This window comes from Eschscholzia californica, unplaced genomic scaffold, assembly GCF_041429995.1.
Source record: "Eschscholzia californica isolate CP2 unplaced genomic scaffold, dmEscCali1.0.p SCAF_2, whole genome shotgun sequence".
NCBI lineage: Eukaryota > Viridiplantae > Streptophyta > Magnoliopsida > Ranunculales > Papaveraceae > Eschscholzia > Eschscholzia californica.
Genome location: NW_028238309.1, coordinates 51719528 through 51739100, shown reverse-complemented (window position 1 = coordinate 51739100; position 19573 = coordinate 51719528). Strand labels below are relative to the sequence as shown.

General features: G+C 36.3%; 1 protein-coding gene and 1 pseudogene across 6 annotated transcripts; one reads left to right on the top strand and one right to left on the bottom strand.

The window, feature by feature from the left end:
* Positions 1–1648: 1648 nt before the first annotated feature.
* Positions 1649–7491, bottom strand: LOC147558842 (uncharacterized). Of its 6 annotated transcripts, none has more exons than XM_086657633.1 (7): positions 7097–7491; positions 4756–4828; positions 4618–4682; positions 2627–4518; positions 2453–2543; positions 2059–2236; positions 1649–1968 (listed from the first exon to the last, which is right to left on the bottom strand). In XM_086657633.1, the coding sequence occupies exons 4-7, from the start codon at positions 2653–2655 to the stop codon at positions 1820–1822; spliced, it is 447 nt and encodes a 148-aa protein (XP_086513759.1). In that variant the 5' UTR covers positions 2656–4518; positions 4618–4682; positions 4756–4828; positions 7097–7491; the 3' UTR covers positions 1649–1819. The 6 variants fall into 6 exon arrangements, 5 of the variants coding, with proteins under 5 accessions (XP_086513759.1, XP_086513760.1, XP_086513761.1 ...); XM_086657634.1 differs by lacking the exon at positions 4618–4682 and having other exon boundaries at positions 2627–3806; positions 4110–4518; positions 7143–7265; XM_086657635.1 differs by lacking the exon at positions 4618–4682 and having other exon boundaries at positions 2627–3806; positions 4110–4443; positions 7143–7248.
* Positions 7492–14352: 6861 nt separating this feature from the next.
* LOC147558841 (signal recognition particle RNA) lies at positions 14353–14632 on the top strand (annotated as a pseudogene).
* Positions 14633–19573: the final 4941 nt, after the last annotated feature.

Here is a 19573-nt window from a genome sequence, read left to right as displayed (position 1 = left end):
AAAGCCCTGTCGGGACCACCATTATTTACGAAGCCACAAATCACTTGATTGCGTCCGTGCAAATAAAAAGTTGGGTTGGATTGGGTTAGTTTAAAAGAGGAAAGAAATCTTGTCAACCATTTTTTTTAGTCCCACACAGGAAAATCTTAACAACACCAAGATGTTTATTAGAAGCTAGACATACCTAATCAGTTGCCGAACTCAGTAGCGTGAGTTTGTAACCCATGTGGGGGTATTAAAGTGGTTGAACAAAATTGATCAGTTTCAATTGGCTGGCTGTCGGGAGTGTAAATTGACTTGCCTAAAACATGAATCATGGGGTGTGTACATGAATCATGAATCATGGGGTGTGTGCTGTTGGTTCATATCCCATGGCTCTTGATGGAACTCGTAGCTTGCTTTGCAAAGCGGGATGCCTTCAATAAAAGTGTTTAGGATAATGAGTTGGGGCACTACTATGACCACAGCCTCCTTGAGCTGACTCAATTGGACAATCACTTTCTACACGAACAGTAAGATTACTGTTCCATGGTATTCGTCTTACTGTTCCATGGTATTCGTCAGCTGATTTTTAAGATGACATAAAGTATTACTCCTATGTTCTAAGTTATAGACGGAGTTAACTAACATTGGGAAAATTCACCACTTCTTCATGTACTCAATTTTCTTTGGATTCATGTGCCAAAAAAAATGGAGAATTATTGAAACTAGCCACTTTAATTAGTAATTAATGAAACACTCCAACTTTGTTAGGTTTAATTTTGATGTTTTCAATATTACTTTCATGCCTTCTTACGTTTTATCCCCACTTCTGATAATGCGTTTACTGAAAGTCGCGGCTTTGGGGAATAAAGAAAATTCTCCGGGGAATAAATTCTCGAGGGAATCGAGATTTTTTTAAAGTTCTCCGGGGAATAAATTTTTATGGGGAAAACAAAATACATTTTTTTGAAAGTTTTCCTCTATCTCATCACCTCTCTCTGCCACCTAACCTTCTCGCCACCTCATCATCATCTTCTCCGGGAAGGTCGCAGAGAGAGGTGATGAGATGGAGTAGCCTTTTTTATAGCATCTTCTAAAATTAGAAGCCCCTTAGCAATAAAAAGAAACATAAAAAGTCAATCTTATTTGACTAGTTTTAAGAAAAATCTTTATTCCCTGGAGAATTTTCTTTATTCCCCAAAGCCGCGGCCTTACTGAAACCCCCCACTTTTATTAGTAACTACTGAAATCTCCCAACTATTTGAAATGTGGAGATGATCAAAATGGAGGGGCCAAGATGACACAAAATTATGACCGTTTTACACCTTTTTGAGCCTTATTTTTTCTATTTAAACCCATGAAATCACCCTACAAACTTCACCCCTACCATCAACAACTTTCACTCAAACAACTTTCACTCAAACAACTTTCACTTAAACAACTTTCACTCAAAAAGTTTAAATTTAGGTCTTAATGGCGTGTCATGTCTATTTCAGTTGTTATGTTTTCTAGTAGTTGTAATTTCATTTTATGTCTCTAGTAGTTGTAATTTCATTTTATGTCTCTAGTAGTTGTAGTTCTTATGTGTATGTGTGTTCTTATTAAAAAAAAATATACTTTTCATCACCAAGCTCTACATAAGTTCCAACCATTAAACTAACATCCATTAGTTTAAAAACTAACATCCATTTCAGAAACACTAACATCCATCTGACAAAAACTAAAACCATTCAACAAAAAACTACCATCAATACCACTAAAAAGTATCATCAATTCCACAAAAAACTAAAAGTTAAATGTAAAGTTGTTGGACCCTGCACCTCCTGTTATGGTCTGGTTAACAGACACTTGAGCGCCATGCCTGGACGCTTTTGCCTTTATCATTCGCAGCTGCTTTGGGCAATGATGTGTTAGTTGATGCTCGTGATACTACTGATGTTGCCCGTTCTAATGCTATTTCAGTTAGAGAAGGTGGTGGTGGTGTTGCTGTATGAGGTGCAGATGGAGTTGGAGTTGCAGACTCTCCAACTTGTGAAGGATTCCCTACTACGGCAGGTGTACTCTTTTTTTAGTTACTTCCAACAACACCCCCTTTACAACTCATGACATTATGACCAATTTCCTTGCATCTTGAACACTTTCTAAGTTTGTTTGTTGAAGTTTGATTAGGTTCTCCAGCAGACTTATATCTATTCACCTTTGGTCTACCTGACTGCCTCATCAATGGAGGTGCATTGACTGTTTCATTGGTAAGCTGCATATACAAAACAAGAAATAATAAGAAACTAGAAACCCTAACCTCTTTATAAAGGAAGAAAACCTAATGTCACAACGTAATAAACATCACAATATAAGTCATTCATTCACATAAAAGGGTCCACACATAAAACAAAAGTCATTGAAAAAAACACAATATAGTGCACTACACATGCTACATAAATGATAAACAAATATGAGATATAAATGATACCTTTACCCACTCAGTAGAATCACCGATTGGATGTACACTTCCTTCATATGAATCTTTGTATGCCTCCCATCTATATAGTGCACTACACATGCTACATAAATGAGAAACAAATATGAGATATAAATAAGTATAAAGGATAAACATAAGTATAAATAAGTAAGTAAGAAATCATACTTTTCGTATACTGCACCACCCAAATCCATCGCAGCACATACACCATGAATACAAACAAACTTTCTAAGTTACCACTGCCCACAAGTGCAAGCCAGGTTGACTACATCGGCTGTCCAACACTTTTCAGAGTTAGTCAACTTAACTTCAGCCTCATTCAAGTTAGACCAATCAATAGTGTACTGGCCAACTGCAGATTCCATTAACTCCACTTCTTTTTGCATCCTCGGGACCAACAAATTATCTCTCCAATACTTACTTTTTTTACTCCTATTTGTATGCATAACTCTAAGCATTTGGTTATGTTTGAATGACAACACACATATTGGCTTATCCCTCAAAAGTTTCACCTAATTATTGAAAGACTCGCTCATTCCAATTGTTGTATGCTCTGACTCAGAATCTTTGTCATAAAACGCTCGAGCTCAGGTATACTTCGTTTCCTTCATCAAGTAGTCATACGCTTTTCTGTTCAATTCTCGAATCTTGGTAATGTACTTTTCGAAGTTTACCTCCTTGTGAGCTACTCCTGCCCTCCACATAAGGCTCTGCACGGAAGAATCCTTAAAATACTTCCTAAAATTTGCAAACAAGTGTCGTAAGCAAAGTCTTAAACAAGCCTCAGGAAACACTTTCTCTACTGCTGCTACAAGACCTTTTTCTCTATCACTCATAAATGTAATCCTCTTGCCCTTCAACATCAAATGCGGCTTCAATATTTCAAGAAAAGAAGTCCAGTTGCCTTCATTCTCTACATCACAAACCATAATTGCCAACGGGTACAAAAACCCCGTTGTATCTAATGGGGTGGCCGCCAACAAAGTCCCACCATACCTACCTTTAAGAAAACATCCATCTAGACCTATTATAGGTCTGCAAGAGTTCTTGAATCCATGGTGTAAAAATTGGTATGCCATGCAACAAAACTTGAACTGCCTAGTTTCCATATCTATACCATATTGTGCAACACTACCAGGATTTGTTTCTAGAATTTTTTCACACAACAACGGTACAAAAGCAAATGACTCTTCAAAACTCCCGTATATCCTATCTTTAAGAAGACACCAAGCTCTATAACCTTTCATGTAATTAATTTTGATTTTGTAATGCTTCCAAATATATTTTTGAACATCTTCGGAATTAAACTCAGATGGGTTCTCCCGTGCATGTTTCTCTACGGCATCTGCACAAAATAAATAAGAGGCACTAGTATTCTTCTTACCAACTCTTCTTCCGCATGTATGCACATCATGTACCTTCCTAACTTTTATTGTTTTTGTACCACGAATTTGAGACGCATACATAAGCCATGGACAAGGTTTTATATCATTAACTTCATGAACTTCATGATTAGGTTTGGGTTTTCCGATACAAACACACCATATCCTATCACCATCATTCCTTGGAAATCACATTTCAAATTTATTCAAGATAGCATATTTTTTAGCCATCTTTCTAAATATGTCAACAAATGAGAAAACCATACATTTTTTAAATGCAAGAGGAACTTGGCTTTCATCAGTGAATTTCATTTCGAAGTCTTCCAACACCTCAGTGTCCTGAACAAAGTGACCAAACTCTTCGTCTTCTTGTGCTTGATCAAAATGCAGTGGAGGTTGTTGTGTAGGAGGATTCTCATTCTGCATAGCCTCTTCAAACTCAACATCAGTTTCTGCTTCATCTCCCTCATCCACATCAATTTCTGGTCCATCTTCCTCACCCAATAATCCATTGTGTGTCTTCATTTTCCTCATCGACACAAATATCATCTAATCCCATTACATTGCCAGTTATGGGATCTATTTGAACTTCAAAAAATACTGGAATAAGATCAGAAGGATCATCTACAGTATAGTTATCAATAGTTAATGGAATGTCGATGGAGGTAGTAGCACCTATTACAAGACAAAGACAATAATTTCAAACAATCTTATAAAACTATCTCATAAAACAAAACTATAATGAAATTGGAGAAGGGGAACAAAGTCGATTACTTAATGGTGGTGGAGGAGGTGTTTCAACCATTCTTTTACGAGTACCTTTACCTCCAATTGGGTCCCTGTTATCAAGTATTTTTATAAACATCCTCTCACATGAAGTAAATGGAATCACAAATAAAAAAAGAAGCTTACATTTGGTATCTCGAGCTCATAATGTATGTCGTCCCGAAGCTTTTAGCCAAGTCAAATCACTAGTAGTTCGAAACTTCAGACAAATAGCAAATTTCAAACATATCCAACAACATGAAGTGACAACATTAATAAAATTAACAGTATCACATTATTTGGTTCAGACTACTTTCTCTCGGTTAGTAATATGATGTTCCTAATCACCAAAGTATCACTAAAGTATCACATAATGTTTAGACGCAAACGTGTCCTATTGAGAATGGGGTTGTATCATATAAAAGTATTATTAAATTTAGATGATTCTCCTCCATCTGTGAAAAAAACCCATTTTTCATTTATACCTCCTATAGACTAGCTAGTTTCTTGTAATGGAATTGATTCTCTTTATTGAAAGTGCAGGTGGTCAATTATAGAACCAGCCAACATTCCTCGCAACCACAACACCATGCAGAAGGAGCAGCTATTTGATACTATATTATTAGCACTAACAACACTTTGGATTTATTCACAATTATCATACTATCTGAAAAGTAGGGGAGGAGTCTATTAATTGCAAAAGCCCTAAAATTAGAGATGGGAGTAATAAATATTGAAACCAACCTAATCCACCTACACTTTGGCTATATTATTAGCCCTGGGTTTTATTTTTTTTCTCCCCTTCTTTCCCCTGGACAGAAAATTCTGGTGTTTTCTGAAAATATAAAGCGGGAAAGGAACTTTTTCTGAAAATTTGAAATTTTTGGCCGAAATTTTGGGATCTCGTCCAGCAAACTCTGTCTTTTCGTTTTCTTTCTCTCTCTAAAACCTTAAGAGAGTCACTACTTTCGTTCCTTCCCTCTTTCCGTTTCTTTCTCTCTCTAAAATTTTCCAGTTTTTCTCCTCCATTATCTCTCAAATTTTTTCTATTGAGCCATTTTTTCCAGAAATTTTGACGAAATTGTAGGATTTCGCCTACAGATTTTTGCCAAGATCTTTATCTCTCTAGATTTATCTCTCCCCCTAATTTCTCTCATAAATTTAAGGTAAATTTATCTCTCTTTTCGGAAGGTTTTTTTTAAATCTTAAAGTTTTTTTTGGATGGATTTCATTTTCAAATTTTAGATTTATCTCCAGATTTTCCTTCCCTCTTTATCATATTTCTCTCTAAATTTTCTACCTTTTGAATCAAATACTTTATTTTCTCAAATACTTTCATTTTATTTTACACTTTCTCTGTAAACAATAAAATTTCCAGAACATAAGAAAATTTCCTAGTACAAAAATGTCTAGTATATAACCCAATTGGTAGTACACAAAACAATTCCCGGTACATAATTTAATTTTCAGTTCGAAAAGTGTCTAGTACACAATACATTTCCAGTAAATAAAAAAAATTCCCGGTAAACAAGAACATTTACAGTACAAAAGTGTCTAGTACAAAAGAAAATTCCTAGTAAATAAAATAATTTATGTTACACAAGAAAATTTTCCCGGTACAAAAGTGTCTAGTACATAAGAAAATTCTCAGTAAATAAAGTAATTTCCGGTAAACAAAAAAATTTACCACGAAAATTCCCAGTAAATAAAATAATTTACTAGAGAAAAATTCGAAATTTGAACCAATCTGGAAAAATTCAAAATTTGAGATAAGAAACAAATCTTAAAAAAAAAAGAATTTTGAACCAATCTGAAAATATTTGTTGGATTGGTTAAATTTGGAGAGAGTAAAAATCTAAATTAGTTAGAATTTGATTAAATTGGGAGTGAAATTAGGATTTGGTTAAATAAGTAAAGAGAAATAAATCTGGAAAGAGATTTAGAGAGAGAAAGTAAAACGCAAGAGTAGAGAGAGAAAGTAAATCCCGTGATTTTTCAGAGTGGCAATTACGTAATTTTCTAGGTGGCAGATTCCGCAAATTTGATGAAAAAACAAGGACGTTACGGTACTTTCGCGTGGGCCTCTGACTATTTGGACCTGGTTTTCATTTATTGGCAACCTAGGATGGGAATCCTATTTCCTCCCTGGTTTTGGATGGTTCACCCAATCCCCCTATTCACAACTTGTCAAACCTCACCTGAATGTCTCTTTCAATCTCTCTCTCATCATCATCATCAAATTGTAGTTTTTCTGATGGAAGTTGCAATCAGCAAATTCATGAATATGAATATGACGTTTTAATGGTGGTAGTACTAATTATCTCAAAACTGCTGATATTTATACTCAAGCCATCAAGAAAGATCCCTCTAATGCCACTCTCTACAGGTTTCTCTTTAATCTTAGGAACTTGAATGATTAAATTGTGTAGATTTGATAACCCAAAACCCTAACAAAACCATAAAGGATTGAAAATCCAAAACTCAAAACCCTAGTTGTATTCGAATGGAGAGAGAGAGAGAGAGAGCGAGAATACCTGGTACCCACCAAAAAACGTGAGCTTCTTGATTTGTTTTCGTCTGGTTTCATCAAGGGAGATAGTTCATGGAGGTGGGAGTTCGTCTGGTTTTAGTTTGGAGGAGGAGGAGCAATTTTGGTTCAGTGATATAAGCGCCTCACATTATAGTATCCGGCGCCCCATTTTCCCACACTTTTATTAGGTCTGGTTTTAGTAAAGGGTCTTTTGGTCATTTCCCTCTCTCTAACGGCACAATACCGTTAAACCTAACGAAGTTGGGAAGTTTCAGTAAATACTAATTAAAGTGGGGGATTTCAGTAAACGCATTATCAGAGTTGGGGGGTTTCAGTAATTCTCCCAAAAAAAAGAACTCGACTTTTTTATTTAGTTAGTATTAGATCATTCTAAGCCTTCCTATTTTTCTGGAAAATCTTTTGAATGATTTGACTATCATCATCTCCATGCGTTGTTAATGTTGGTGAGAAGATGAGGACTCTGTGATATTTAAAAAGAGGGCAGATTCTTTTTTGTAAGTAGATTTTGAGAACTTTTATGTTTGTGGGATAGCCTGTAGTTAAGTCCAAGTGTGGTTAAGTCCAAGTGTGCTTCTGAAATCATATCTTTTGAATGATTTGACTATCATCATCCCCATGCTTTGTTTTTATGTTCGTTCAGTGGGAAGGTATCCATTGGATCTTCTAGTTTCAAATACAATAAAAATATGAGAGTTATCGAATTGTTAAGACAAGTTGAGTTGTTTGAAACATTTGCTTTTCATATAATGAATAAGTAGATTTTCATTCGTGAATCATGGTTATCACGGAAATGCAACTTACTTGGCCACATTATAAACGACAACTATTGTTTCTCTGTTTCCCTTTCCTTTTGGTATTTGATAAAAATAATAACTGAAATGGAGCACATTAAAAAAGAATGTAAGAAAATATGTGACAAAAGTTTTCAGAAGAATGTGAGAATATAAAGCATTTAAGTGGCAAATTTTGAAAAAAAATGGGAAGGTTGAGAGTGGGATTTGAACCACGCCTTTCTGAACCACAACCTTAATCTGGCGTCTTTGACCAACTCGGCCATCTCAACAATTATTTAAACTGATCTCTCTTCTTCTATTTGTTTTTGTCAACCGTTTCTCTCTCTCTACGAACTTCTCAGATCTGCGTTTTTGTTTCCTCCGGTGAAGGGTCATCCCTTCATCCCCTTTTTGTCTTTCGTTTGTTGTTAGTTTTTCCTTCCATTAATAGTTTCTAGGGTAGACTAATTCAAATTCCCCCAATTTTCGTTCATGGAACTCCAAAATCATCAATTCATCTTATTGACCACCTTCACTGTCACCATCTACACAACTTTCATCTTCCCAACAAGTGCAAACCCATATAAATTATCTCCTTTGCCTAACTTTGCTTTTAGTTGGTTAGATGGTAAAGATTCATTTGAACCAGGTGATTTAGCAACCATTAAGATCATAGTTCTTCGAATTTCGAATCTTCATACTCCTAATCTTACACTTATTGTGAATGAGAAGCAGGGGAATAGTTCTTATATATCTGGTGTTTCATCTGTTCTTCACAGAGATCCGAATAATCGGAGAATTTCATTCTTACCCATTTAGGTGGTTTGTTTTATTTGTTAATTGATGATCCTATTTTTTGAATTGTTGATTCTTCACTTCATTTCCAAGTTTCACCAGGATTGATTCTGGTAGTGGTGGTATGATTCTGGTAGTGGTGATGTTTTGGGGTTTCGGATCTGGTGGTGGTTTAGGGGAGATGTTGGTGATCGGTTTTCCAGTGAAGGAGACGGTTTTTCGATGGCGGATGCGGTTTTCCGGTGACATCGGCGGTTTTTCGGTGACAGCGTCGACCTTTAGGGTCCTTTCATTCTCGACCTTTAGGGTCTTTTCATCCACGTTCTTTAGGATCTTTTTATCTTTCGACCTTTCGGGTCATTTTGTTGTGTTGGTGTCTAGTCAATTTCTTTCTCTTTATGAGACACTTTACATATAAAGGTATGTAACTCTCATGAAATTACCGGAGGAGAGAAATAACAATTATCTTCTATGTAACATTGTGATTTAATCACTTATGATTGAAAATGGTTCGCATGGTTTCAAAAAAAAAAAAAAAACAATTATTCAAAGTATGTAATGAAAACAATAGTATTTAAAGGCCAGCGCTTTGGGGAAAGCTAAATAGTTTCCGGGGTGTGAAATTTTAAAGGGAATATGCATAATTTTAGAGATTTTCTGGGGAAATAAATTTTAAGGGGAAATAAAAAAAAACACTCCACCTCACCTCAATCTATCTCCACCTCACCTCTTTGTCTTCTCCGATTTGGTCGCCGGCCGGAAAATTTTCCGGCCGGCGACCATTAAAAAAAAAAAAAAAAAATTTTTTTTTTCACTCTCTCTCTCTCTAGAAACTCCGGCGAAGGGGTTTCCCTTCGCCGGAGTTCCGGTCTGTTGAAGAACAGACCGGAACTGGTCTGTTCTTCAACAGATCCGGTCTTCAACAGGCCGGATCTGTTGAAGAACAGACCGGACTGGTCTGTTCTTCAACAGACCACTTCCGGTCTGTTGAAGAACAGACCGATCTGGTCTGTTCTTCAACAGACCCGATCTGGTCTGTTGAAGAACAGACCAGATCGGGTCTGTTGAAGAACAGACCAGATCGGTCTGTTCTTCAACAGACCGGAAGTGGTCTGTTGAAGAACAGACCAGTCCGGTCTGTTCTTCAACAGACCGGGACTCCGGCGAAGGGAAACCCCTTCGCCGGAGTTTAGAGAGAGAGAGAGTGAAAAAAAAAAATTTTTTTTTTTTTTTTAATGGTCGCCGGCCGGAAAATTTCCCGGCCGGCGACCTAATCGGAGAAGATAGAGGTGAGGTGGAGAGAGAGAGAAGTGAGGTGGAGAGAGAGAGGTGAACAGATCCGGTCTTCAACAGGCCGGATCTGTTGAAGAACAGACCGGACTGGTCTGTTCTTCAACAGACCACTTCCGGTCTGTTGAAGAACAGACCGATCTGGTCTGTTCTTCAACAGACCCGATCTGGTCTGTTGATCGGTCTGTTCTTCAACAGGCCGGAAGTGGTCTGTTGAAGAACAGACCAGTTCCGGTCTGTTCTTCAACAGATCCGGTCTTCAACAGGCCGGATCTGTTGAAGAACAGACCGGACTGGTCTGTTCTTCAACAGACCACTTCCGGTCTGTTGAAGAACAGACCGATCTGGTCTGTTCTTCAACAGACCCGATCTGGTCTGTTGAAGAACAGACCAGATCGGGTCTGTTGAAGAACAGACCAGATCGGTCTGTTCTTCAACAGACCGGAAGTGGTCTGTTGAAGAACAGACCAGTCCGGTCTGTTCTTCAACAGACCGGGACTCCGGCGAAGGGAAACCCCTTCGCCGGAGTTTAGAGAGAGAGAGAGTGAAAAAAAAAAATTTTTTTTTTTTTTTAATGGTCGCCGGCCGGAAAATTTCCCGGCCGGCGACCTAATCGGAGAAGATAGAGGTGAGGTGGAGAGAGAGAGAAGTGAGGTGGAGAGAGAGAGGTGAACAGATCCGGTCTTCAACAGGCCGGATCTGTTGAAGAACAGACCGGACTGGTCTGTTCTTCAACAGACCACTTCCGGTCTGTTGAAGAACAGACCGATCTGGTCTGTTCTTCAACAGACCCGATCTGGTCTGTTGAAGAACAGACCAGATCTCTGGTCTGTTCTTCAACAGACCCGATCTGGTCTGTTGATCTGGTCTGTTGAAGAACAGACCAGATCGGGTCTGTTGAAGAACAGACCAGATCGGTCTGTTCTTCAACAGACCGGAAGTGGTCTGTTGAAGAACAGACCAGTCCGGTCTGTTCTTCAACAGACCGGGACTCCGGCGAAGGGAAACCCCTTCGCCGGAGTTTAGAGAGAGAGAGAGTGAAAAAAAAATTTTTTTTTTTTTTTTTTAATGGTCGCCGGCCGGAAAATTTCCCGGCCGGCGACCTAATCGGAGAAGATAGAGGTGAGGTGGAGAGAGAGAAGTGAGGTGGAGAGAGAGAGGTGAGGTGGAGAAGCTATTTTGCTTTCCCCTAAATAAAATTGTCAAACAAATTTGACTAATTTTTGACCAAGTCTTCACACCCCGGAAACTTTTTAGCTTTCCCCAAAGCGTTGGCCTATTTAAAACATGCAGAAAGCCCTATTGGCACCACCATTATTTACTAAGCCACACATCACTTGATTCCGTTGGTGCATATAAAACTTCCTAAAGTTGGGTTGGGTTAGTTTAAGAGAGGAAAGAAATCTTGTCAACCGTTTTCTTTTAGTCCCACACAGGAAAACCTTAACAATACCAACTTCTTTATTAGAAGCTAGACATACCTATTCAATTGCCGAACTCAGTAGCGTGAGTTTATAACCCATGTGGGGGCATTAAGGTGGTTGAACAGTTAGTCAGTTTCAATTGGCTGGCTGTCGCATGTGTATACATTGACTTGTCTAACATGAACCATGGGGTGTGTGCTGTTGGTTCATATCCCATGGCTCCTGGGGGTGCCTTCGGTAAAAGGAAGGGTAAGCCTTGTAACAAGCTTTGCAAGAGTGGATGCCTTTGGTTAAAGTGTTAGGATAACGAGTTGGGGCACTCTAAGCAACATTCCCCCCGTTGAGCGGACTCAATTGGACAACCACTTTTTATTATATTATTGTTGCATGGCATTTGGTACGAAACTTTTGTTTTTAAGATGACATAGAGTATTTTTTTAAGTTATAATATACAATGTTAACTCACACTGGAAAAATCCACCATTTCTGATGTAGTAGTTAGATACTCAATCCACAACAAGAAGTCCCAAAGTTGTCATGTAGTGCAAATCCATAATTTATTCATTTTTTCTAATGGAAGTAGGCATAAGCCTAAAATTTTTTTAAGTTATAATATACAATGTTAACTCTAAGCAACAAGATTTTCTGTTGCATCGTAAGTCTCTTTGGTTAAAGTGTTAGGATAACGAGTTGGGGCACTCTAAGCAACATTCCCCCCGTTGAGCGGACTCAATTGGACAACCACTTTTTATTATATTATTGTTGCATGGCATTTGGTACGAAACTTTTGTTTTTAAGATGACATAGAGTATTTTTTTAAGTTATAATATACAATGTTAACTCACACTGGAAAAATCCACCATTTCTGATGTAGTAGTTAGATACTCAATCCACAACAAGAAGTCCCAAAGTTGTCATGTAGTGCAAATCCATAATTTATTCATTTTTTCTAATGGAAGTAGGCATAAGCCTAAAATTTATTAGTTCAAATTCATGGCTTTGTTAGTAGCCAAGAGACTTACGATGCAACAGAAAATCTTGTCAATCGTTTTTTAGTCCCACACAGGAAAACCTTAACAATACCAAGTTCTTTATTAAACCAGAGACATACCTATTCAATTGCCTAGATCAGTAACGTGAGCTTGTAACCCAAGTGGGGCATTAAAGTGGTTGAACGATTTAATCAGTTTCAGGACCTTGCGTCTTGGCCTAACATGAGCCATGGGGTGTGCTCCATCGTTTCAGATCCCATGGTTCCTGGAGAGTGGTTCATTCTTAGCTTCACACAGCACATGACAATACCACTCTTCAGTAAAAGTGTTGGGATAATTAACAACAGTTGGGGCACCTCCGTGAACACCCCGTCTTGAGCTGACTCAAAATTGGACAACCATTTTTTTTGGTGTCGTATATTCATTCTATACACGAATATAGTAAGATAATTGTTCTAGATGTTATTGGTATGATCTTTTGTTTTTTTAAGATTACATAAAGTATTATTTTCTAAGTTATAATAGCCGGAGTTAAGAGGAAAAAACCCACCACTGAAAATGTGTCCTCGCCACAATAATGTCGATGATTTTTTTATCATTCGGCTTAATGCCATAAAAGGAAACCCTCATTTTTTGGTTATTTCTTTGATTTCCAAAATAAAAGGACTCAAACTAAAAGTTGCAAAATAACGGGTGGCTAACCGATTAGTGTTATGTGTATTGTAGTACCATTACGATAGTTTACTACACGAGTACATGCCATGCTATATCCATATGCGTAGTATGAAGATGTTGCATAAATTGAAGTAAATAGTTCATGACTTCATGGAGAATGTATTATCTTATTGCTCGACAATGACATCTAACAAGCGACCAATAAAAAGTTGATCCATTTTAGCTTAGGGTTTTTTCTCAGAAATAAAATTCAGGATGAGTTTACTCCTTCCAGTTCTTCATCATCTAGAAACAATAAAATTAACGATCCAATTTAGCTTAGGGTGTTTATTAGAATTTAGTTCGTCTTGGTTAATTTGATAAATAGGAAACGATGTTCAAACAACTTCCCATTTTGAATCTGGTTGTTCTTTATATACGGTTGTTGTTTTCTCCTTTTCTAGTTCTTCGCTGTTCATCTTTTTGTTCCATTTTGGTAAGGTGATAATATGTGTATATGTCCACAATGTTGGGATTGCTGGACTACTACTAAACTATGTAAAGCCGTTTCGAAAAAAAAAGTCTTATAGGCATCATTTTCTTTTTTACTAACACATTTCTTTGGTGCCTATAGAACTTCATAAGTTGGATTGGGTCGGGTTTGTATGTTCAGTGAAAGTAATCAAACCACGTTAACTGTCAATTTATTCCCCACACCTGAAAACCTTAACAATATCAATTTTATTTATTAAAAGCTAGATATAACTATTCTACTGCCGAGTTCAGTTGCGAGAATTTGTAACTAAGCATTTCAATGGATATCCGAATATTCGACATCCGATCCACATCCGTATTCGAATTTTAAAAAAATATCTGAAATTTCGAGTATCGGATACGGAACTGGATATTCCTTATCGGATATCTGCTTGTCGGAATCGGATACAGATACACTAATATTCGATCCTATAAATATCCGTATCCGATAAGTAATATACAAAAAAAAAAAAAAATTTATTCATAATAATATATAAAATGTATGGTTGAAATTTATTATTTAGATCTAGTGGTTAAAAATTTATAGGAAAAATTTAAAATTTTGTTAAAGTTTCAGATATCAGATATTATCCGATATCCGTTAATATTATCGGATTCGATTCGGATATTTATTTATAATATCCGTCAGACAATTATCGGATACGGATATTCAGATAGCTTATCGGATTCGGATTCGGATATGCCTATATCCGATAAGCTACCGTTTACAGGCTTATTTGTAACCCATGTGGGGGCATGAAAGTGGTTGAATATGGATTCGGTTTCACCAGGCTGAGTCGGATTGGTGCAGAAATCAACTTGCCCATTACAAGTTGAGGGTTGGGTCATGTGATTTGGACGTAGGTTTGGATATCTTGGCTCATAGAGTGGATGGTACAACGTCAGTCTGGCTTCACAGAGCAGCGAAAACTTTCCTCCCCTAACAGTGGAGGATAAAGAGTTGATGCACCTTCGAGTCAACATGGCTGGTTGGCGGCCTCAATTGGACACAGTGGCGGACCCAGAAAATTTTCTTCGTGGGGGCACATTTGATTATATCAAATAGTAAAAAAAGATAGATCATCACCAATGACGAATTATCGAACATCACTAAAAACTTTTAGCGAAAATAGCAATAAGTAAATGATTAAAAAAATAATACATTTTGTTCAAACTAAAACTCCATGTATGTAACAACAACACTCTTAATTAATTAAGCCGCGAGATTTGAATAATTAATGCTAAGTTATATAAAAACGAATATATACGAATTATATGTTAATAAAAGGACCCTTTATCTTTAGAAAGTCATCATGATCCATGTTGTGTAAAGATTAAGGAAGAAGGAAGTGAGAGATTAGAGTGAATTCAAAAAGAATATTGCAAGAAAATAAACACAAAAATGAAGGTTGAAGGGGACTAATTGGAACTATGGAAATACAGATAACTCTAGTAGAGAATAGATGAGCAAACTTGAATTTGCAAAGAATAAGAACAAAGGAAAATTTGATCAGAAAATAGGAATTACAAAGAAAAATTGAGGTGTCAAAGTGATAATCAAAACAATAGAGGCAAAAACAAATAGGTAATTTTAACCGGCACGAAGTGTTATTAGCGCTCCATTTCTACCTTTTGAAGTTTGGCTTTAGATGGGCGCCATGAATAATTTAACGGGGGGTATTTAAAGTCAGCTAAAACAAATTATTAGGAAAAACGTAGGAAAAGAGGACGGAGGGGCTCCAAACAATGACCTCTCACGCGTGCAACTAAAGATACTACCACCGGACCAAGTCCTCTTTGCTGATAATGTTGCACAATTACTTTTATTTTAAGGAGATGAGTTCGAATTTGGGGTTAGAAACACTTTCGGCTTGGGGTCGTGGGGGCACGTGACCCCATAGGCCCCAACGTGGGTCCACCCCTGATTGGACAGCTACTTTTTAGCAATCTCTTTCAATTACGGTTTGTTGAAAGTTGTTTCAAACAAATTTTTCAGAGTATAAATTTTGAGTGAATTTTTTAGTCAACAATTTTGAGTGAATTTTTTAGTCAATAATTTTGAGTGAATTTTTCGGTCGATTATTTTGTTTCCCCCACTACCATTTCTTCTCACTTCGTAATGGTCGTCGGCAGTGGCGAAGCCAGAAACTTTTATGAGTGGGGGCACCTCTTTGTTATAGGTAATGAATGAAAGAATTCTACAGTACACGATCAAGCTAGGATCAAAAAGCAAATTCTTAACAAAATTTTATTTATAGTTTAGATATTCCGTGGTAATTTTGATGTATAACAATCAGTTTCTAATTTTCTTAATATGGATCAAAAATCTTTCCTCCAACTGGACTCCCAACATATACTGAAATACAAAACAAAGGAGGGGATGAAGAGATAATGGTGAAGATTAAGAAGAACGATGCTAGATGATGAAAAGGAAGTGATCGTAATTAAAGAAAAGATGAAGATTAAGTTTTCTTTCTAATCACATGTTTACCACAGCAGAAGTCTAAAAAAAGACAATTTTGAAATTCAAAATACAAGTCACCGAAAAATCAAAAAAATCAAAATTAAGGGGACGTTTAGAAAACTTATCATCTCTACGAGGCAATTTTATTTAGTTGGTCACTTTGAGGAGGTCAAAATTGAATTATTCAATTAATAAGAACCAATTTTAAGCCAAGCATGACCTTTACAGTGTATTTTTAATAAGTAGTCATCTTAAACCAAACAATAATTTCAAATAGTAGACATTTTAGAAAAAAAAGTGTAAGTAGAAGAAATTTTCTAGAAAAAAAGAATGTTGTGTGGGGGGCTCGATCCTTCGACCTCAAGGTTGAAACATAATCACTTCACCAACTAAGCTAGGGAAGAACTATGCTTAAAATAGAAATATGTATATATATATATATGTATCTAATATAGCGGCAAATGTCGCATACATTAACGAGCCACGTTAGGGTCGTGGGGGCCTGCGCCCCCATGGGCCCTTATGTGGGCTCGCCCCTGGTCGTCGGCAAAGTTTTTATGTAAGGAAATTTTTCGAAGTATGAATTTTGAGTGATTTTTAGGTCCATAACTTTGAGTGAACTTTTCGGTCGATTATTTTGTTTCCCCAACCACCATTTCTTCTTGTTTGGTAATGGTTGTCGGCAAACGACCATTTTCGACAATTTTAATTGTTTTCCTAATCTTTCTCTCTTCTTCTCTGACCACTACCTTATACCACCATCATCTGTCTTGTCTTCCTCTCTCTCTCTCTCTCTCTCTCTCTCTTCGATCTCCTTCTATTTGTTCTGGCGAATGGCCCCTTTCTTTCATCCACTACAAACATATGGGTAGAGAGAGAGCATATGGTTACATCATTGACTGAGTCATCCAAGTTGAATGTGATGATGGATTTTCATAGTACAAAAAATCACATGAAGATGATATATTTCACATGTAATCTATCATACCTGAAGTTGTGATATAGCAACAAATTGTTCACACCTGAAGATTAGATAGTAATTTTGGTCTTACAGATCATATGATATGAAAATAAAAATCAAGGTGTGCCTGAAGCAATTGATTCTTTTATGTAATTATCAAATGAGACAAATCTATGAACATTAGGGGGAGGAAGTCCTATATTTAATGTCGTAAAATGCTTGACGGTATCAAGTTTCTCTCATTGGAAATCAATGTATGGAGAATTTTTTTTACCTCAAGATATTAATATTTTTCAGAGCTTAATATGCTCATATTCGGACAAAGGTCATAAAAAGTGATCCAAGCGGATTAAAGTGACATATACTCCTGGACAGTGAAGGAATAAATTTGTATAAGAATCCTGCTAAAGAGGCTATCAAATTAGAAAATAATGTGATTCATATTCCTAATAAAAGGAGGGGTTGGGCAAAAGGCCCAAAATCAGCCCAATAATATGTATCAGGCCCACTGCAGATAAAGAATGAGGGACAGGTCCAAAAAAGTCAGACTAGGGGTGGAATTTCCGAAACACCCTTCTTCTTTTTGAAATTTACGAAACGACCATCGAAAAATTCCCGGGAAACTCGAAAATTTCTGACAAATAATCTGACACGCCTCCCATCAGACTGTGTACTTTCCATAAATTCACAAAATTGCCACCGAAAAATTCCCGGGAAATGCGATTTTTTTTGAAAAATAGTTTGACGCACCTGACATTAAACCTTGTACTTTCCACGAATTTACAGAATTGCCATTACAAAATTTACCAACTTGCCATTTTCGTTCTTTTTTCCAGATTTATTTCTTATTTCTTTTTTATTTTCTCCCACACATATTTCTCTCTCCAATCTCAACAAATTTCGTTCTTTTTTTTCAGATTTATTTCTGATCTCTTTTCAATCTCAACAAATTTCTTCATTTTTGATAGTATTTCATTGATTTTTATAAAGAAATTTTCTTGTGTACCGGGAACTATTTAGTGTACTGGTCATTTTTTAAGATATGTACTACACATTTTTTTACTGGGAATTTTCTTGTGTATCGGGAATTGTTCTGTGTACAAGCCATTTGGTTATGTACTAGAAATTTTTGTAGTGGGAATTTTCTTGTGTACCGGGAATTGTTCTGTGTACTCGTCATTTGGTTGTGTACTAGACATTTTTGTACTGGGAAATTTTCTTGTGCACCGGGAATTGTTCTATGTACTGGCCATTTGGTTTAGTACTGGACACTTTTGAACTGGGAATTTTCTCCTGTACCGGAAATGGTTCTGTGCACTGGACATTTGGTTATGTACTTTGATGTTTTTAAAGATGAAGAAGATAAAATGTGAAACAAATAAGAGTGATGAAGAAGAAAAATAAGAACATAAAACTTTTAGAGAGAGAAAGACAGAAAACTTTAATGTTTTTAGAGATTGAAAGAGATGAAGAAGATAAAATGTGAAACAAAATAAGAATGATGAACACCCAAAAATGAGAACATAAAACTTTTAGAGAGAGTAAGAACAGAAAATTGATGTTTTTAGAGATTGAAAGAGATGAAGAAAATAAAATGTGAAACAAAAAAGAATGATGAACATCCAAAAATAAGAAAATAAAACTTTTAGAGAGAGAAAGAAAAGAAAATTTATGTTTTTAGAGATTGAAAGAGATGAAGAAGATAAAATGTGAAAAACAAAATAAGAATGATGAAGAAGATTTTTGGATGTATAAATAAGAAGAAGGAGTTGAAACAAAATATAATGGGACGGATCCAAAAAAATTGGCTGAAATTTCGTCAAAAAATGGTGCCATTTTTTAATTTTCAGAAAATCTGAATGTTTCTCTGACATGACGTCATGTACGGGGAATTAATTGCTTCGCTGTCGTCCGTCAGATTGTCAGAAAACACAGAACTTTCCCGTGGAGGGGTAAAAGAGGGATAAATAAAATAAAAACCAGAAAACTGTGAGCTGTCCTGACAATTTGGACTGGGTTATAATTTTTTTTTTGGGTTGGGGGTAATGCTTATTTACCCTCCATTTTTTGGGCCTCTCACTCAAAAATCCTAATAAAATCTCCCAAAGAGGATATGTGTAAAAAGAGACTCCTACTCTTTTTACTTAGGCACATATATGAGATAATTGAACTATGTAAGCTGTGAAAATTTGAGAAATCAAATAAATCTTTTCAGACAATGTATTTCTGAAAATAATAGCTACTTAGAGTATATTTATCCGAAATTACTCTAAGTAATTGGTCAAATTTTGAAGAAATACTTCATTACATAAGAATTTTCTTACAAACTAATTAAGTCTTCAGACATAAGCACCAACATAGAATTACCCTGAAGGTAATAAAGTAGATATATGAAAGAAATGAAAGTCATTTATTCTATAAAGGACTTGACTTAAATTTATAAATTCTCTATATGAATTATAAAATTCTCGAGTTGAGTTACGAAGTATTGACTTCTGAAGAGTTTATCAAAGTTTCAGAGCAGAGT

Bases quoted from the DNA above. Each gene is read 5' to 3' on its own strand.
- LOC147558842 (XM_086657633.1), bottom strand. From the start codon at position 2,655: ATGGATTTGGGTGGTGCAGTATACGAAAA. The intron at 2,544-2,626 runs GTATGATTTCTT...TCATTTATGTAG, and splicing joins GGTGGTGCAGTATACGAAAA to CATGTGTAGTGCACTATATA. The intron at 2,237-2,452 runs GTATCATTTATA...TTGTATATGCAG, and splicing joins ATTCTACTGAGTGGGTAAAG to CTTACCAATGAAACAGTCAA.